Source organism: Prionailurus viverrinus, chromosome A1, assembly GCF_022837055.1.
Source record: "Prionailurus viverrinus isolate Anna chromosome A1, UM_Priviv_1.0, whole genome shotgun sequence".
Lineage (NCBI taxonomy): Eukaryota > Metazoa > Chordata > Mammalia > Carnivora > Felidae > Prionailurus > Prionailurus viverrinus.
In genome coordinates, this window is record NC_062561.1 from 97,971,837 (window position 1) to 97,990,912 (window position 19,076).

At 41.7% G+C, this 19,076-nt stretch overlaps 1 protein-coding gene across 3 annotated transcripts in view; it reads right to left on the reverse strand.

Moving 5' to 3' along the window:
* DTWD2 (DTW domain containing 2) overlaps positions 1-6,304 on the reverse strand; it is a 201,300-nt gene extending 194,996 nt beyond the window's left edge. For all 3 annotated transcript variants that reach the window (XR_007155486.1, XM_047874197.1, XM_047874208.1), the window contains exon 1: positions 6,060-6,304. Coding sequence is in view for 2 of the 3 variants with exons in the window: in XM_047874197.1 (XP_047730153.1) it covers positions 6,060-6,277 (218 nt within the window). In the remaining variant the exon portion in view is untranslated. The remainder of the gene's footprint in view (positions 1-6,059) is intronic.
* Between the last annotated feature and the right edge of the window lie 12,772 nt (positions 6,305-19,076).

The window sequence follows — 19,076 nt, forward strand, 5'->3', positions numbered from 1 at the left end:
TGCCAGATCATGACCTAAGCCAAAGTCGGACGCTTAACCCACTGAGCCACCCAGGCACCTCTGAACATACTTCAATTTAAAAAATAAGAAAATCAGGGATGCCTGGCTGGCTTTGTCCATAGTGCATGAGACTTTAGTCCTCAGGGCCGTGAATTTAAGCCTCACATTGGGTGTGAAGCCTACTCTAAAGATAAATAAATAAGGGGCACCTGGGTGGCTCAGTCAGTTAAGCATCTGACTCCTGGTTTCAGGTCAGGTCATGATCTCCCAGATTCATTAGATCGAGTCCCATGTGAGGTTCTGTGATGACAGCAAGGAGCTTGCTTGAGATTATCTCTTTCCCTCTCTCTCTGCTTCTCCCCCACTGACATTTAAAAATAAATAAATAATAAATAAATAAAAAGTATGAAAATCTTGCAGCCTTGGTGGCTCCACTTCAACTAGTGACTACACCTACTCTACCAACAAAATCATAAGGCTTCTTCAGCAAACAAAGAGCCAGGTCAAGTGCTGGCTGAGCTCAGGAGCCAGATGGACTGGAGCAGAGACTGAATTCTGTTACCTAATTATTACTCCTTTCTCCTCATCATTTATCTTTAAATTTTACTGAGTTATAAATAACCTACAGTGTTATACTGGCTTCAGGACTACAACATAATGATTCGACAATTCTACACATTACTAAGGGCTCACCACGATAAGTGTAGTCGTATCTCTCACCGTGCAATGTTATTAAAATGTTATTGACTATATATTTCAATATATGCTGCACTTTTCAACTCTATGACTTATTTATTTTATAACTGCAAGTCTGCACCTCTTAATCCCCTTCACCTATTTCACCACCACCCACCCCTCACCTCCCCTCTGGCAACCACTAGTTTATTTTCCGTATTTAAGAGTCTGGGGGGTTTTTTGTTTGTCTCTTTGTCCATTTGGTTTTTTTTAGATTCCACATATAAGTGAAATCAGATGATATTTGTGTTTTTCTGTCTGATTTATTTCACCCTCTAGGTCCATGCATGTAGTTGCAAATGACAAGATCTCTCTTTTTTTGGCGGAGGAATATTCCATTTTACATATGTACAAAAAATATATCACGTTATAATATTACAAATAATACACACACACACACACACACATATGTATACACACATAACATATCCTTTATCCATTTATTTATAGATAGAACCTTGGGTTGTTTCCATATATTGGCTATTAAAAATAAAGCTGCAAAACACACAGGGGTGCATGTATCTTTTCAAATTAGAGTTTTCATTTCCTTTGGGTAAACACCCAGTAGTGGAATTAATGGATCATATGGTAGTTCTATTTTCAACTTTTTGAGGAATCTCCATACTGTTTTCTACAGTGGCTTCACCAATTTACATTGCCACCAGCATGCACAAGAGTCCCCTTTTCTCGACATCCTCATCAATACTTGTTATTCCTTGAATTTTTGATTCTAGCTATTCTGTTGGGTGTAAAGTGATATCTCATTGCGGTTTGCGGTTTTTGATTCATATTTCCCCAATGATGGGTGATGTTGATCATCTTGTCATTTGTCTGTTGGCCAACTGTATGTCTTCTGTGGAAAAATATGTGTTTAGGTTCTCTGCCCATTTTTAATCCAATTATTTATTTTTTTGGTGTTGTACCTTCTCGTTATTTAAAAGCTAACAATATCACCAACTCTAGAATGCTGTTATGAGAAATAAATAAAATATCGCATGTAAAATACCTAGGCCTGACAGGTAACCTGCATGTGGTCAGTGTTCAAAAAATGTGTGCTAGGGGCACCTGGGTAGCTCAGTCTGTTAAGCATCTGACTCTTGATTTTGGCTCAGGTCATGATCTCACGGTCCTGTGGAGCCTGCTTAATATTCTCTTTCCCTCTGCCCCTCTACCCTGCTCATGCACACATATGGGCACTAAATACATACATACATACATACATACATACTAAATATACTGGTGTGGTATATTATAATCGTTATAATTTTTTACTTTTGGGGGAAGAAAGCACTGGAGAAAGAAAAATTTCTGCCTCAGGGCCTGTGTCACTCTGTGTGCATGCCCTTGCCACTGTTTCCCTCCCTCCGACAAATTAAAAAATACTGCATATTTTCACATTATTCCATTATTCTTAGGACCAATGATTTGCAAGTGGTTTCTAAGTCTTATCCTCAGACCCATGGCCTTATCTATAGAAGATGTAGAAGTATAATTAAGATGCCTAGCATCTTTACTAGAATGAGGCCTTAACTCTTCCCAGTCAAGACTTTTACCACCATATCACCAACTAGTTTGCATTTTTTTAATAAAATAGAATATAAATTATTACAGCTAAAAGCCACCTAATGAAGTTGAACTTGTGACAATCATCTAAATATAAAAATACTCCAGGGGCACCTGGGTGGCTCAGTCGGTTAAACGTCCAACTTCAGCTCAGGTCATGATTTCACAGCTGGTGTGTGCGAGCCCCACGTCGGGCTCTATGCTGACAACCTGGAGCCTGGAGCCTGCTTCGGATTCTGTCTCCCTTTCTCTCTGTCCCTCTGCCACTTGCACTCTGTCTCTCTCTCCCTCTTAAATATAAATAAACATTTAAAAAATTAAAAAATAAAAAATACTCCAGTGCTTTGTTTGTTGGTTCCTAGTACATTCAGCACAATTTTTCTTAACCTCCCTAACTGCTTACCTGGTCCTTCCGAGAGCAACCACTGCTAATCTCTACAGGTTTGCCTCTTTCCACTCCCTCCTTTCCACCAAGCTGTCCATATACACTTTCTCTATACACTGTACTCCTGTACATCCTGTTCCCTCAAGAGGAACACACTCTTAATATGTATCCAGCAATAACAAATTAGTTGGGGATCTTGAAAGAATATCCCATTCATGTTTCAGAGCACTTGTATTTCCAACTAGCAAGATTCTGCTGTGAAGTTAAACTGAGTTTGTACTTCCTGAATAAAACCAATTTTTGGAACTCCAAGACTATGACAATTACAGTAATACATTTAGAGAAGTGAATACTGCTTAAAGTAAATGGCCAAATAATTGTGACTTGCTGATCACTCAAATCTAAGAATGCATTTTGGTTTTAAGAACTATTATAAGCATAAATGTAGGTAAGTTCATCCAGGAAACTAGTATAACCCTAACAGCTTAATGAAATAAAATATAAAGAGCCATCAATTAGCTTATATTTTACTGGTAACACCTAAATATTCTCCAGACTTCTAGAATGATAATCTAACCAATTAAAATTAGTTGAACAGGGCACGTGGGTGGCTCAGTCAGTTAAGTGTCTGACTTTGGCTCAGGTCGTGATCTCGCAGTTTGTGAGTTCAAGCACCGCATCAGAGTCTGTGCTGACAGCTCAGATCCTGGAGCCTGCTTCGGATTCTGTGTCTCCCTCTCTCTCTGCCCCTCCCCTTCCTGTGCTCATGTTCTGTCTCTCTGTCGCTCTCAAAACAGCAAACATTTTAAAAAATGTAAAAAAATAATAATAAAATTAGTTAAACCAATTAAATAAATAAAATGCATACTGTGCCAAAGGGGAGAAGAACTTTTAAAAGGTACAAAATTTCAGTAGGAGAAGCAAAGTGCACAAGTGTTGGAATGAATCATAATCCTAAAATATTAACTAAATGTAACTGGAAATAAACTAAAATCAAAGTCATTCTTATTTTCTAAAAAGCAGATTACGTTAGGGTGTAGGGATGGATGAAAAGGCAGAGCAAAGAAAATTTTAGGACAGTAACAATACTCTATAGTGTACTATAATAGTGGATACATATTATTATGAAGTTTTCCAAAATCAAAATATGTACAACTCCAAGAGTGGACCCCAGTGTAAAACTATGCACATTGAATTATGATGATGTTCATCCATTTTAACAAATGTACTGCTCTGGCAGGGGATGCTGCTAATGAGGGAAGATACCAGGGTGGAGGCAGAACACAGGTCTCTACTCCTTCCACTCAATTTTGTTGTGAATCTAAAACTTCCCTAAAAAATAAAATCTATTAAGTGGAGCAGGGAGTGGACTGGAAAAACTTTAAATCTTCGCTAAATGTAGGAGACTAATTTTCTTTAAAAAAAAAAAAAAAAAACTATAGCATTTATAATCAGCAGTTCTAAATAGAGCAAAAACTAGATGATAAAGCTAGCATGATAATTTAGCCTTGGGTTTATATTTGTAATAACTTGTCTTTTAGCATCCTAGTGACCCCTTTGCAGCACTGTTAAGTGTTATCTCCTAACACCTTTAGGGAGCTTGTTTAAATAAATTGTATTCGTACACCCCTTCCACTCAAACATGCAGTCCCTTCTAGACACAAATTATTCATCCTCCTCAAAAGTCTATATTGAATGTCTTACTCTCGATAGTACACTTAGGAGATATAAACAGATCCCTACACTCAAGATCCCTTCCTCTGGGGTCGTACAACCCAACCCTGGGAAAAGCCCAAAATGTCCAACATAAGATACTCCAAGCAATCAAGTAGTAAAGACATGAAACCAGTCTGGCCTTCTGTTCTCCTTCTTTGAATTCTTTTCTCTTCCCTGGATTCTTCTCATCTTTCAAATTTTAGTATAAATGCTATTTCCTCAGAAGTATTTCCTGATACCATCCTATTTTATGTCACAGCATCCCATTCCTTTGCTTCATTGTTTGTTTGCTTTTGCTTTTCTGTTCCATAATTACATATTTGGTTGCTGGTTTGTTATCCGTATCCAATAACAGACTGGACAACCCATGAGGGCACAGAATGCACCATATTACCAAGAATCTGCAAAGCATTCCATCAACACTGGTTAAATGAATGCATAGGTCTGGAGCTCAGGACAAAGGTCTGAGCTAGAAGTATTTGGGTATCGATCTTACCATGAAAACTGGTAAGATCACCTGTGGAAAATGTGTGGGGTTATAAGATAAGAGAATCTAGAATCAAGAGCTGAGGAAGCCCAACATTTAGATTTTCAGAAGAACAGGCAAAGACGACGAGGGCAGACAAAGCAGATAAACCACAGGGAAACCAAAGAAATAGTGTTTCAAGAAGTCGGCATTCAACTCCAGAATGCCGCCAAGAGATCTAGTATAAAAGTGAAGAGAAAAAGATACAGTGGATTTCATTTGAGGGAGATTACTGGTGACTTTAACGAGAGCCTTGTCAGGGCTGTGCAGGAAGTGATGACAAACTGCTGAGCTATTCAGCAGGAGGAGGAAGCAGAGGCACTACCTAACAGTTAAGATTGTGGAAGGCAACAGAAAGACAGGTGATAGATGGAGACCTTCAGTAACCAAGCGAAAAGATCCTGCACACCCACAAGTTAAAGAGAATCGTGTATCTGAACAGCATGAAACGCAAACAAGCAGGGAAAGCAATCCTGAAGGACACCACCACAATGAGGTATCACTGAAACAACTGGGCATACTGTGAGCATTCAGGGCTAGTTATCATTAACTGTTTAATAAATTGTCTCTTCATTAGACTGTAAGTGCCCCAATCAGGGCAGAAACCATGTCTGTGTTCTCCGTGCCTGAATTCCCCAGATCTAGCACAGTGCCTGGCACACAACAGGTGCTCAATAAATGAATTCAGAATTCAGAAAAAACAATCTTAATTATTCTCCTAACCACTTTGACTGTCTCCTCTAATTACTTTTGTTTTTTTTACTGTGAGATGACTATGTCACTCGAGCAGGAAAGTGTTCATTACTGTAAGCATTACTGTCATTACCCCTTACTTCCCGTATCATACTCTTAAGTTTGTCAACAGCAGAACTCTCATCCCATGACACGTTCAGTGTCTTGCAGGAAGTAAGGCTAAACGCTCATGAACCTGAGTGAACGGCTTCTTACAACAAGGTTGTAACAGCAATTTCACAGAGTGATTCCAAGGTCACCAGCGGACACACGCGCGGAGATGCCAGAGGCAGCGCTCCCCTGCGTGGAGCCTGAGTAGCCGCCTTCCCGGCAGGGGGCGCTGCAGCCTCCCCCGAAAGCCGCCGCCGGCCACGGTCCCCGCCCCCCCCGCTCTGCGGTCACCTGCAGCGGCTGCACTCGGGCCTCCGCTCGGCGGGCTCCACCGGCAGCTTCCACAGCGCGTCCGCACAGGCGTCGTCCGCCTCCGCGCCCAGAAAAGCCGCCGCGGGCGCTGTGTTGCCCTCCGGCCCCTCCTCGTCGTCCGGCGTCTGAGACCTCGAGGGCCCACGCGGCCACGCGACGGGGCCCCCGGGTGTTCGCGCCTGTTTCTGCGGCTCCATGGCAGTCGCTCAGGTCCGGTTGTCACATTGAGTTCTCGCTGCCGCCGGGGGGCGCCACACTCTGGAGAAACCGCCTCGCGCCGCACGTCGTCACGCACGCAGGCCACGTACGGGGGGAGGGTCTCCGAAGCCCAGGCACGAGGTCCCGCCCCTCAGAGAAATCGGGCCGAACCTATTGGTCAGTGCTCAGTGAGCTCTTAGACCAGGAAGGAAAGTGCGGGTTGTCTTAGGAAGCAGGTGGGAATTAGGTACGCCTCTCCGGCACAGGAAAAAGGAAATCCCTCCGCAAACACCTAAGACTGCAAACCCATAATCACCCCTTTAAAAGTGAAAATTAAATAGAATTCTGCATTTCCCACCTTAGGATGGCAGTTTGGGAATTAAACTAGTTGAGTGCACACCACACTTGATACACACTGGATGTACTTGATAGTGAAAGGCCAAAAAACGAGAGGTTGTACCGACTGACGGTTGGTTTCTCCGCTGGGCCGCTTCATCCAAATTCTTGCTCTAGAAGGGCAGGGCTCTGTGTCCTGTACATCTTGTTATTCCTCCTCGGCATCAAGCATACTATTTTGCACTAGACACCAAATGTTCAATGAGGCTTTTAAGTTATCTGAGGCCCCTAAGATAGGAAACAGAGGGCTGAGATTTTCTGCATGGGGGGGGGGGGGGACATAGAATGATAACTACCTTGCCCAAGTTATTTACAGCTTCTGAATAACAGCAATGTAGCCTGCAGTTTGTTAAAAGCAAAGATGAAGTCCACCATAGAATGAAAGCAGAAGTACTACTTGCCCAAATGGGTGCTGATTTATTAAAATTTTGTGTGACTTCTACCAGTATTCAACGTTTAAACAAAAAATTAGGGGCACCTGGGTGGCTCAGTCAGTTAAGCGTGGGACTTTGGCTCAGGTCATGATCTCACAGTTAGTGGGTTCCGGCCTGCCTCCGGCTCTGTGTCACAGCTCAGAGCCTGGAGCCTGCTTCAGATTCTGTGTCTGCCTCTCTCTCTGCCCCTTTCCCGCTTGCACTGTCTCTCTCTGTCTCTGTTTCTCTCTGTCTCTCTCTGTGTCTCAAAAACTAAACATTAAAAAAAAATTAAAAATTAGTTTTCATCAGTTCTTCAAGTTTTGCAATCACAATTATTTGATTCTAGAGCTATGAAGGAATTAAATATAAAACAAAGTAGATTTACCACTAACAGTAATAGAGTATTCTGTATTTCTTAGGGTGTTTATTTCAGTATGAGGTTTTCAGTCATCTTAAAACCAAGCTGATGAATGGAATACAGGGCTATTATTTTTAATTATTCTGCATTCTTTCCCCCTGGAAACAGTACCTCTCATCTCTTTTTGGAGTACTCTAAGAAAGAGAAAAAAGCTGACAGACTCACCTGGTGATGGATGTAGGAAGGGAGAAAGAACTGACACTTAATGCCATCCGAAATGGTGAGATAATGAAAACCCAGAGACTGTAGAAAGAGAGGTGAATCAGAAAATAATGAAATATTGGCTGCAGATTTAGGTTGGAAAACCAATTCTTTAACTGCCAAAACTAAATTCTTGTGTGACAACCTTTAGACAACTTTTCTCTGGTTTCAAGATGTGAAATGTTCTCTTAAGTCATTTAAAATTCCTCCCAGCTGTGAGATATGTGAGGGCAAATCAGTCCTGACAAGCCTACTTATATTTGGCTTTCCCTTTAACCCAATCAGATGTCTGGCTTTACCTTTCAAAGTAACCAAAATCCAGTCATTTACCTCTTGTATTACTTCTGCCCTGGTTCAAGCCCCCATCATCTCTTGCTTAGAATATTGTCATAGGTACATAAATGGTCTCTTGCTCCACCCTTGCTTTTCTATAAATCTGTTCTCCCAGAGGTTAACCAGAATCAAAGAAAACTCCCATGCAGCAGGGATGCAGCCACAGTTGGGAGAAAAGAGTCATTCAGCCCTCTAGAAAGCAAGAAATTCGCCCAATATTCAAGTTTGTTAACCCTGGCCTTGAGAAGCCCAAGGATATGTACCACCTACCCAGCAACTGCTACTTTATGTGAGGTTGCCCTCCTGGAATAGACTCATGTCCGAATTAAGACCATCAGTGACCCAATATCTGGGAAATGCCTAGACACCAAGAAGGGGCGCAAAAGTTCCTTTAAGCAACACTATCAATTTATGAGTGCAGGAATGTTGCAAGATAATCTATTAAAATGCTAATTTGTTTTGTTTATCTCCCAAATCCTAGTAGGTAACCTGCCTTCTTTGCCTCAGGAGAGTGTGAATGGTAAAAACTGATTAGAGACATCACAATATCAGGCCACCATGTGGGTGTATGTCTGTGTGCATGTATGTGTATGTGTGTGTTAGGGTGCCGATGGGTAAGTGCCCTTGGGTAAAAGCAAAAACTCCTATGGGAAAGATTTGTCCTAACTGGGAGTGGGACAGAAAGCAACCAAAGTCACATCCCCACTCCCACCACGTTCCCCAGAGATGATTTAACATCCAGATAGGACAAATGAGGGAATGATTTCATGTGCCTCTATAGAGGGGATGAACCGATTCCAGCCTTGTAAAGATCCTAATGCTACCACCAGAATCCATGGGACCAGATAGTCAAAGACAATGGCATCTGACTGTGGCAAATGATGACAGACGGTTCCAGGAGCCTCCCTGAGGTTTCAACACCTGGTTAGATCCTTGAGACCCTGAATGTCACTGGTAAGGAAAATGTCCTCAATAATGTCTGGGATTGAACACCCTGTCAGCTCAGCAGAATGAAGATTCAACATTGGATAAACTTTGATTTAAATGAAATAAAGATACAACATTTCTTGCTGTATTCACTTTCTATCGATGCTGTAAGGAAATTATCACAAATTTTGTGGCTTAAAACAACACACATGTATTATCTTATACTTGTGTGTTAGAAATCTGCCATAGATGTCATAGAGCTAAAATCTAAGTGGTGGCAGGCTGCATTCCCTTGGAAGCCCTAAAGAAGAATCCCTTTCTTTGCTCATCATTCAGGTTCTTGGCAGAATTCAGTTCCTTGTGGTTGTCATTTTCTTCCTGGCTATCAGCTGATGGCTATTCCCAGCTTCTAGAGGTCACTGATGTCCTTTGACTTGTAGGAGAAGCAAACTGTTACCTTTACTAAATCTCTTAGGGTTCTTTTTGGCCCTAGAATGAAATTGACATAAGACAGATCAATAGGAGAAAAGTGTAAGGGTTAAATTGTAGTGTAGGGCTAGCCTGTAGCCTTAGGAATAACAGATTAAGAGATAACAGCCTTGTCTTACCAACCAAGGGAACAAAAGTTCAAGGAAAATCAACTGGATTAGTGTTTGATTGGATTGGGGCAAGAGCATGTCTGAACTGTTTCCACCCCCATCTGGGAACTGTTTCTTTGCTCTGTTCCCAGGTGATGATAAGATGATGTGGTCAGCTATAAAAACTCTGTACCCCGACTGTTGGGACCGCACTCTGGTCAAGAGTGTCGGTCCTGATCAGTTGGCCTTGCCTCTCATTGCAATAAATTTTGTCGTGACTGTCACTGGTGCCTGTAGCATTCTGTTTCAGGAGTCGTGTGGATGCAACAAAAAGCATACAAATTCATTTAATGGAAGTTTTTCATGACCTGAGAGCCTTCATAAGGGATGAGGATCCAAAGAAGTTCTGAAACCAATTTGCTTTTATGTTAGGTTGAACAAAGAGGGGCAATGGTGGAAAATTGACTCAACTATGTGGGCAGGCTAAGGCAAGATCAGAATTATTTTAACAAGATCTGTTTGTACAGAATTCTCTTGATCTAAACTTCCTGCCCTTGATGATTAGAATGTGTTTACCTTATGGTGTAGAAAGGACATAGTTCACATAGGAATTTCATCTTTAAAGAAAGAAAAGTCAGTGTTTTTCTTGTATTTGCTGTCTTACAAGTGCCTTTCACTCAAAACAGTCAATATGCCAAAGTTCAATATGTTTTGGGGTGGCATGTACTGAATTTCTAAGACTGTAATGGCATGTTGTCGCTGTTCTAATTCAAATCTCTCCAGCTCTTTCTTCTGTAGCATTAAAAAGAAAACCACAGGCCCAAATGGTGTCACTGAAGCCAAGTCAACCAAACTGGGGTGTAATACCTAACAGTATTACATTGCTATTATAGCCTCCCCCAGAAATGTAGTCCTACCTGGTCAGTCAGGAATTTTCTGATCAGCACCAATGAAGTAACCTGTCCACCCATCCACATAAAAGAACCCATTTGTCCCCAAATGAAGATAAAGTCCCTGAAGTAATCCTTTTTTCTGTTTATGACTTCCTGATCCTGCCTTTAAGAACCTTTCCTTCTCTGCAGCCCTTTAGAGTTCCACTCGACTTGCTACATAGGGTGCTGCGTGATCCATGAATCAATCAATAAAGCCAATTATATCTCAAATTTACTCAGTACATTTTTGTTATGTAACAGACACAGCAGCAGACTTGGAGTCTGAAGTGAACTTTGGACGGCATTCAGGGAAACAAGAGACAGGCATGATGCCTGTGAACCTTTGAGTTCACTGTCTTTCTTGCTATTTCTAAGGGCCCTTGGTAAGTTCCTCTTGGTCCCTCTTGACTGGAGTTTCACTCTGTGTTTGAGCTCCTGGTTGGTTTTCCAGTGCAGCATCCGTTACTGGGTCAGCTTAGGCTAACAGGAGGCTATCCTAGAACACCAGTCCTGACCGCCTGGTTCAGCCTGCAGTTCCACATTGGAATCCCTTCCCCAGTTCCAATCGACTGTCCCGATTTACTGGGGTTTGCTGGTTTACCCCCTCCCCATTTCCAGTCAGTAGTGTCCATTAGTGGAGTCCGCTGGTATAGTCCTTGCTGGAAATTGCTAGTGGTGTGCTCTGTGCCTTCTCTCAGACAGTCCCCAGTAAGTTCTAAGCCCCAGCCCTTGTTTCTGTCCTCAGATTCCAGGATGAGAAGGGCCGGTAGCAGCTACACTTCTCTTTTGGTATGGAAAGCAGTCCACATTCTTGAGGTCTGCTGGTTCAATGCTTTCCCCAGTCCCTAGTTTTTTGGTTATGTCACCAGCTAGACCCCAAGACCTGACCTTTACTGCCCACCTGCTCATACTCACCCACCTTTGCCCCACATTCTTCCTTAAGCTCTTCTTTCCAGCTTATCCCTTAACTCAGGCATATGGAAAGCAAAACAGTCCCTCCAGCAATAGTGACTGCCCTGACAGGACTTCCAGCAGGCCCAGATGACCCTGACCAATCTGAGCTTGACCCCCTGACTCCCACCTACACAGATGGACTGTGGAGTGACCTCTAGAATAACCTATGACTGGGGTGCCAGGGTGGCTCAGTCGGTTGAGCATCTGACTTTGGCTCAGGTCATGATCTCACAGTTTATGGGTTCAAGCCCCACTTTGGGATTTGCCTGGAACCTGCTTCATATCCTGGGTCTCCCTCTCTCTCTGCTCCTCCCCTGCTCACACTCTGTCTCTGTCTCTGTCTCTCTCTCAAAAATACATAAATATTTTTAAAAATTTTTTAAATGGCCTATCACTACCTTTCTCTCATTATAATACTAAAACCTCCATCGAAGAAGGAACACAAACCTCATTTATACAACATACAATGTGTGTATAGGCATGTTTTCTTAAAATTGTTTTAAGTTTATTTATTTATTTTGGGAGAGACAGAGTCAGCACAAGTGGGCGAGGGGCAGAGAGAGAGAAGGAGACAGAATCCCAAGCAGGCTCTGCGCTGTCGGCTTAGAACCTGACGTGGGGCTCAAACTCACAAAATTGTGAGATCAATGACCTGAGCCAAAACCAAGAGCCGGACGCTTAACCGACTGAGCCACCCCAGCACCCCAATAGGCATGTTTTCTTAAGGTGCATGCATGACTTTATGCCGCGTTCACACGGGATGACAAGGCTTCCTTATCTAAATATTCATCCTAACCCCAAATAAAAGGAAAACATCCACCCTTGCTCTGAGAGTCATGGCTTTGGAAGCCATTCCCTGTGATCTCCTTATTTGCTGCTCATAAAGTTTTCTTTGTGCCACAACTCAACCTGACACAGTTTGTGACTCACGAAGAAGAAAATTCACGTTGGTTCCTTGGTTCAGTTACAGTTACTGCTGGCATCCACAGCTCCATTTCCTTGGTACTATTGGTTTCTGTTAATGTGCACATGAGATAAAGGCTTAGCCAACAGAAAAATAATAAAGAATAGTAGAATGGGATCCTTAAAATCAAAAGAATTGAGCCCTCCACCTTCCGGCACACCTGCTTATTTTATACCTAAGAACTATGGTCCCAGGAGCTATAAAAAATCTACAAGCTCATTTTGTGTCCTAAAGACTTTGGCTTGGTAACCATCAAGTTGAAGGGGGCATCCAAAAAAGGCTAGACAGATGTGTGAGCTGCACCCTATTTGCAGCTAGCTATGGCTGAAAAGAAATACGTGTTAACTCCATTGGCACCTAGGGTCCTACCAAACGGCTGTGAGCCCTCAGAGGAATTACAGCCTAGAAATACAATGGCCTTTATGGGGAATGTTCCAATTAGGTATGATAATTTAAGAAGTACACTTGGGCACCTGGGTGGCTCAGTTGCTAAGCATCTGACTTCAGCACAGGTCACGATCTCAAGGTTCGTGAGTTCAAGTCCCACAGTGGGTGAGCTCCAGCCCTGCTTTGGGTGAGCTCATGCCCCATTTTGGGTGAGCACGAGCCCCGCTTCTCTCTCTCTCTCTCCCTCTCTCTCTCTCTTTCTGCCCCTTACGGGACTCTCTCTCGCACTCGCTGCCCCTCACTCACTTGCACCATTTCTCAAAAAAAAAAAAAGTGCGCTTGAAAACAAGTGTTCCCAAATTAAACAGAATAGGATACCTCTTTTAAATGACAAGCAGAAGCCTCCAAAAGGTTTCACAGTTCCAAAACATTGTCATTGAAAGATGCATTGCAAAAGGCTAATGAAAAATTGAAGATGTAAGAGGTACCTAAACCAAGATTGTAAGACTGGCTAACTCCTAGTGCTCCCCTCTTTCCTCCTTTAAGTACTTATTCTACTAATCCTCTGTCTGAATTGTTTTTCTACTCTGAAAAGACTACACAACCACAGGGTGCCTTGGTGACTCAGTTGGTTGAGCATCCAACTTTGGCTCAGGACATGATCTCGTGTTTCATGAGTGAGTTCAAGCCCGGCATCAGGCTCTATGTTGACAGCTCAGAGCCCGAAGCCTGCTTCTGATTGTGTGTCTCCCTTTCTCCCCACTAGTGCTCTGTCTCCCTCTCTCTCTCTCTCTCTCTCTCTCTCTCTTTCTCTCTCTTTCTCTCTCAAAAATAAATTAAAACATTAAAACAAAAAAGACTACACAACCATAAACAAAAGCCTACCAAGTTAATGACCTTGTAGATACCCTCATATCTACCTTCAAAGGAGGGCTCCCATATGGACCCCTCCCAGAGTTTATGAGACTGAGGGATTTTCTGGTAAACTGCTATGTTGCTCCTTTAAACAGCTGAAGGGAAACTCTGGTAGATTCCAGAGTCTATTGAGAGGATCCTGGAAAATCTGGCAGAGGGCAGCAAAGGGTGAAAATTCATACCAGACCCTGTTCCTCTGATGGTCTGTCTGTAGTCCAGTTGAAAGAGGAAAATAAAATTTCAAGTTGTCTCTTCCTGTCCAAATCCAGACCCATCGGTTATTGATCTTTTTTCTCCCACGGATAGGTATTGTCTTATTTTACATAAATGGGCTTGGCTTTTTGCCTGCTTGGGACATGCCAGTTATTGGTTCTTTCTTTCAGCTATCTATGGAATTGACTCTGGATCTTGGGAAAATAGTATCCTTTGCATCCACTTTGGGGACCCCTCTTACATGCGAGGGGAGTTATTTAGTACTGCCAGAAATATTTAAAATTAGAACTTTGTACCCAGAGAGAAGGCAGAAAATTGAAGATAATGTACTTGGATAGATGGACCAACTTACAACCCAACTTTCTGAGGAATTGAGAATAACTGTCTTTGTCTTACAAATCTTTAGCAAAGCAAAAGTCAGCTCTGGAGGCAATTCAAAATTAACCTATTCCTTTTTCCAGCTGCAAAAATTCTGTTATCTCCAAAGGCTTCCAAATTATTGGCCTTAGGAAAGCCAATCATTCTTGGAGGGATTTGCCTTCTTCCACGGTCCCTTGAAGTTATTAATCTTATCATGCCTTTGAAATGTAAACACAGTCCACAACTACCTGAAACAGAAAAAAAAAAAGGTGAGAGAGGCCTTTAAGTAAGAACTACTAAGGAGCACCTGGGTGGCTCAGTTGGTTAAGCATCCAAACTCTTGATTTCACCGCAGGTCATGACCTCATGGTTCAAGACCTAGTGCTCTGAGTCGGCTCAATGTGGAAACTGCTTGGGATTCTCTCTCTACCTTTCTCTCTGCCTCTCCCCCTCTTGCTCTCAAAATAAATAAATAATCTTTTAAAAAAACAAATAAGAACTAATGAAGAACCATAAGGCAAGCTGAGGGCAAAGCACAAGCTAGCACACCCCGCTCCCCAAGGTGGGATATGGGTAATATTCCTCAGGAGCTCTTGGCTGCCCAAGAACAAAGGAAAGGGGGCACCTGGGTGGCTCAGTCGGTTAAGCGTCAGACTTCAGCTCAGGTCATGTTCTCAACGTTGTGGGTTGGAGCCCCTCATCAGGCTCTGTGCTGATAGCTCAGAGCCTGGAGTCTGCTTTGGATTTTGTGTCTCCCTCACTCTCTGCCCCTCCCCTGCTAGTGCTCACCCTCTCTCTCTCTCTTTCAAAAATAAACATTAAAAAAAATTTTTTTAATAGAACAAAGGAAAGGATAGAAAAGAGATGGTTAAATTGTTAAGAGTCTTCATCAGTTTACAAGTATCTTAGTATAGTTACCAAAAAAAGGGCAGTCTTATCCATAGCCTAAAGTTCAGGAACTGCTCCCTACTGTTTTAACATTAATGCTTTGCTAGAGGGAAAAACAACCTTAGCTTGACAATAGCTAAGCCTTCAGTAATCTGTAAATCTTCTTTAGCATATGAAAATCCCTTTAAGAAACTTCCTTTTGACTTTACCTCCCCAACTCCATATTATATAACCAGTCACCCTTCACAACCTCAGTGCAGCTCTTTCTGCCCAAGGGTCTTATCCCCACACTTTAATAAAAAGCACCAAAGACATCTTCAAGAATTCTTTCTTGGCCATCCCCTCCAAACCCCACCATCACCCCAAAACCCCATCAGAACTACTAAACACACTTTTGTGCCCAAACTGTAGCACAACGTCCTTAAGATTAATTCCAGGGAAAAACACAAATCTCCAAAATCTTCTCCACAAATATTAAACAGAAAAAGGTTTAGCCATCTAGACTAAACAATTTTAACTTATTCCATCTACTAGAAAAACTAATTTAAATTCAATTTCTTTTATATCCAGTGAGTTTTGTACCTATCTCATTCAAGACTTTAAATTTAAAACCACAGCTATAAATTCTGTTTGTCTCTGTATGTTCATGTGTGTCTATACATGTGTAGTAGTGTAACTCACCACAAAGAAAACTTTATTTGCAGCAAATAAGGAGACCAAGGGGAATGGCTTCCAAAGCCATGACTCCTGGCACAAGAATGGATGGGTTCCTTTTATTTGGGATTAGGATGAATATTTAGATAGGGAAGCCTTATCATCCTATGTAGGGGTGGGTATAAGGTCACACATATGCCTTAAGGAAACGTGCCTATACACACATTGTATGTTGTGTATATGAGTCTTGTGCTCCTCCTCAGGTGGAGATTTTAATATTATAATGAGGGAAAGGTAATGATAGGTCATTCTAGAGATGAGTCCATTGTCCATCTGTGTAGATACCTGTCAGGGGTTAAGCTCAAACTGGTCTGGGTGGTCTGGGCCGGCTAGAGGTCTTGTCAGGGCAGTCACTATTGCTGGAGGGGTGGTTTTTCTTTCCATATGCCTGAGTTAAGGGATAAGCTGGAAAGAGGAGCTTAAGGAAGAATGTGGGGCAAAGGTGGGTGAGTAGGAGCAGGTGGGCAGTAAAGGTCAGGTCTTGAAGTCTAACTGGTGACAGTAGATGTGTGAAATTTTTTACCTCTGGATGGTATTACCAAAATTCATTTGTAAAAGAGCTCTGTGTAACTGGTTTAAACAAGTGACTGTATACTTAGTATTCATAAAAATTATCAAAAATAGAATAGACATCAACCCAAATAAGTTTCACATTCAAGTGATCTGGGAAAATATTCCATATGAAGGCTACATAAGGTTGGTGGTTTAATTAAAACAGACGTGTCTTTAAAGTTATCAGCCTTAAATATAAAGCAAATAAAAGGCTTAATGGATCTGTCAACCAAACAAATATTAATTTGGGATAATGGTTGATTTTATCTGATTTTTAATAAAATTTCTATAGGTAATCTAAAAGTGATTGTTAAGAACAAGTGAATTACATAAATGTAAGCAAGATCAAAGTTTATAAATGAAATTTTCAGCAATATTTATGTCAACTTAAATACTTTTCCCCAAATATTTTTGGTAACTTAAAACCTTGGAGTTTGGCTAAGTTAAATTAAATGATGGATCATTGTCATTATAGTCACCTGGATCTAGGTTTCCCTGTTCCTGCATGTTGAGCTAAAAGACACAACCAAACCAAAGAATAGGAAAAGTAATGGGTTTTATCAGCTGCAAGAAAAGGAGAACTCCAGGGATATTTCCCAAAATAGTGTTTCCTGGAACAACAAAACTAGGGAGCTTTTAAGCTAAGGGTACATAAACATTCATGAATGGGCTTGAGCAATGGGGGAAATGGGCATGAAATTGGGGCAAAGGTCATCTTAGGGTGACAGAGTCCAGGTCTTAATGGATGGAAGTCAGCTTTACTTGGTCCAGCATCTGGGTACTCCACGGGGTTTAAATCTTGTAAAGATCACTCAAGAATGTGCTTCACGGAGATCTTTACTTTTAAACCAACAGTGAGAGTATTACCCCTGATTTATCGTCCCTGATATGATTTAGGCTATCTCCTGGCCTACTAATAGCTGTTTGTTGTTGTTGTTCCCTTCAAATTATTTAGACTGCTGAGGTCTATTCTACAATTGCCACATATCCCAGGAAGTTCTGCAAGAAATGTGCTTAGGGCTAATAGAGCTGGTCAGGTACAGATCACAAGGTATAGGGGAGACTAAAATGACTTTTCTTATGTCCAGAAAGCTGTGTCCCCCCCCCCCCCCCCCCGCCCAGGGAACCCTAACTCTTTCTGCTTACAATCACATTTCTCGATCATTTCCAAATAAGATAAAATACTGAAACATTCATCACAAAGCATAGGTTTATCTATTTTTGGCTTCTTATTAGAGAAACTAAAAGATACTTGGTTGTGTTAGGCATGAGGTTTTGGACTGATGGTGGGGTTCAGAGCTAACAGCCAAGAAAGAGTTCTTGAAGATGTCTTTGGTGCAAAAAAGGTGATTTTATTAAAGCACGGGGACAGGACCCTTGGGCAGAAAGAGCTGCACTGGGGTTGTGAAAAGTCACTAGTTATGTACTATGGAGTTGGGGAGGTAAGGTCAAGAGGAAGTTTCTTAAAGAGATTTTCATATGCTAAAGAAGACTCACAGATTACTAGAGGCCCAGCTATTGTCACGCTAAGGTTGTTTTTCCTGTAGCAAAGCATTAATATTAAGACAGTAGGGAGGAGTTCCTGGACTTTAGGCTATTGATAATATTGGCCTTTTCTTGTAATATCACTAAGGTATTTGCACACTGTATCAGCTTAAGCATTTGTTTTCTGTCCTTTCCCTTGTTCTTGGGCAGCCAGAGTGCCTGAGGAATGTCACACATATCCCCCCAGGGGTGGGGGGGTGGGGTATGCTGGCTTGTGCCTTATGCTCCCTCATCATTAGTGCTTCATTAGAAAAGTGGAAGAGGCATATGCTCTAGAAATTAGGGAATACACTGATACATTTGCAAATCTATAGAATGTTGGTATAACAGTTCACAATTGCTTATAACTTAGTTTTCAGAAGAAACTAAAGTTTCTGAGGGATTAAAAAAATTTCTAAAGTGTGATTAAAGCTATTAAGGTTTGCAGAGAAGGAATCGTTGGAAAGGAACTTTAATACGTGAGTTTATAGGTAAGAAGAGGTGGAGGTTTGAATGATACATATGGTAATGAATCAGAATTGGAGACATCAGTTTATTTATTATTATTTTTTTAATGTTTATTTTTACTTTTGAGACAATGTGAGAGACAGAGTGCAAGCATCGGAGGGGCAGACAGAGGGAGACACAGAATCTGAAGCAGGCTCCAGGCTCTGAGGTGTCAGCCCAGAGCCCAACGCGGGGCTTGAACTCACAAACCTTGAGATCATGACCTGAGCTGCAGTCAGATGCTTAACCGACTGAGCCACTCAGGCACCCCATGGAGATATCAGTTTAAATTCATGTTTAGCTCAAGATGGATACAGACGATAGACAGAAATATGTATAGACATGTAATGCTCTGTCAGCTGACAGGGTTCAAGAGCCATAGCATCCCCACAGCAATAAACACACCTACACCCACATCTTGCTTTCTAATGTTATTCTAATAAAAGAAACCAGGGATCCTTGGAGAAATGGACAACTCTAGGACTGAAACAGGAAATATACAAAATGAACCTAGAGCATTTTATAGTGCCAGAAAGGAAGGAAGTGATAAAAATAAAAATAATATTATTTTTTAAAAATGTTTATTTAATTATTTTGGGAAGGAGAGAATGTGTGAGCA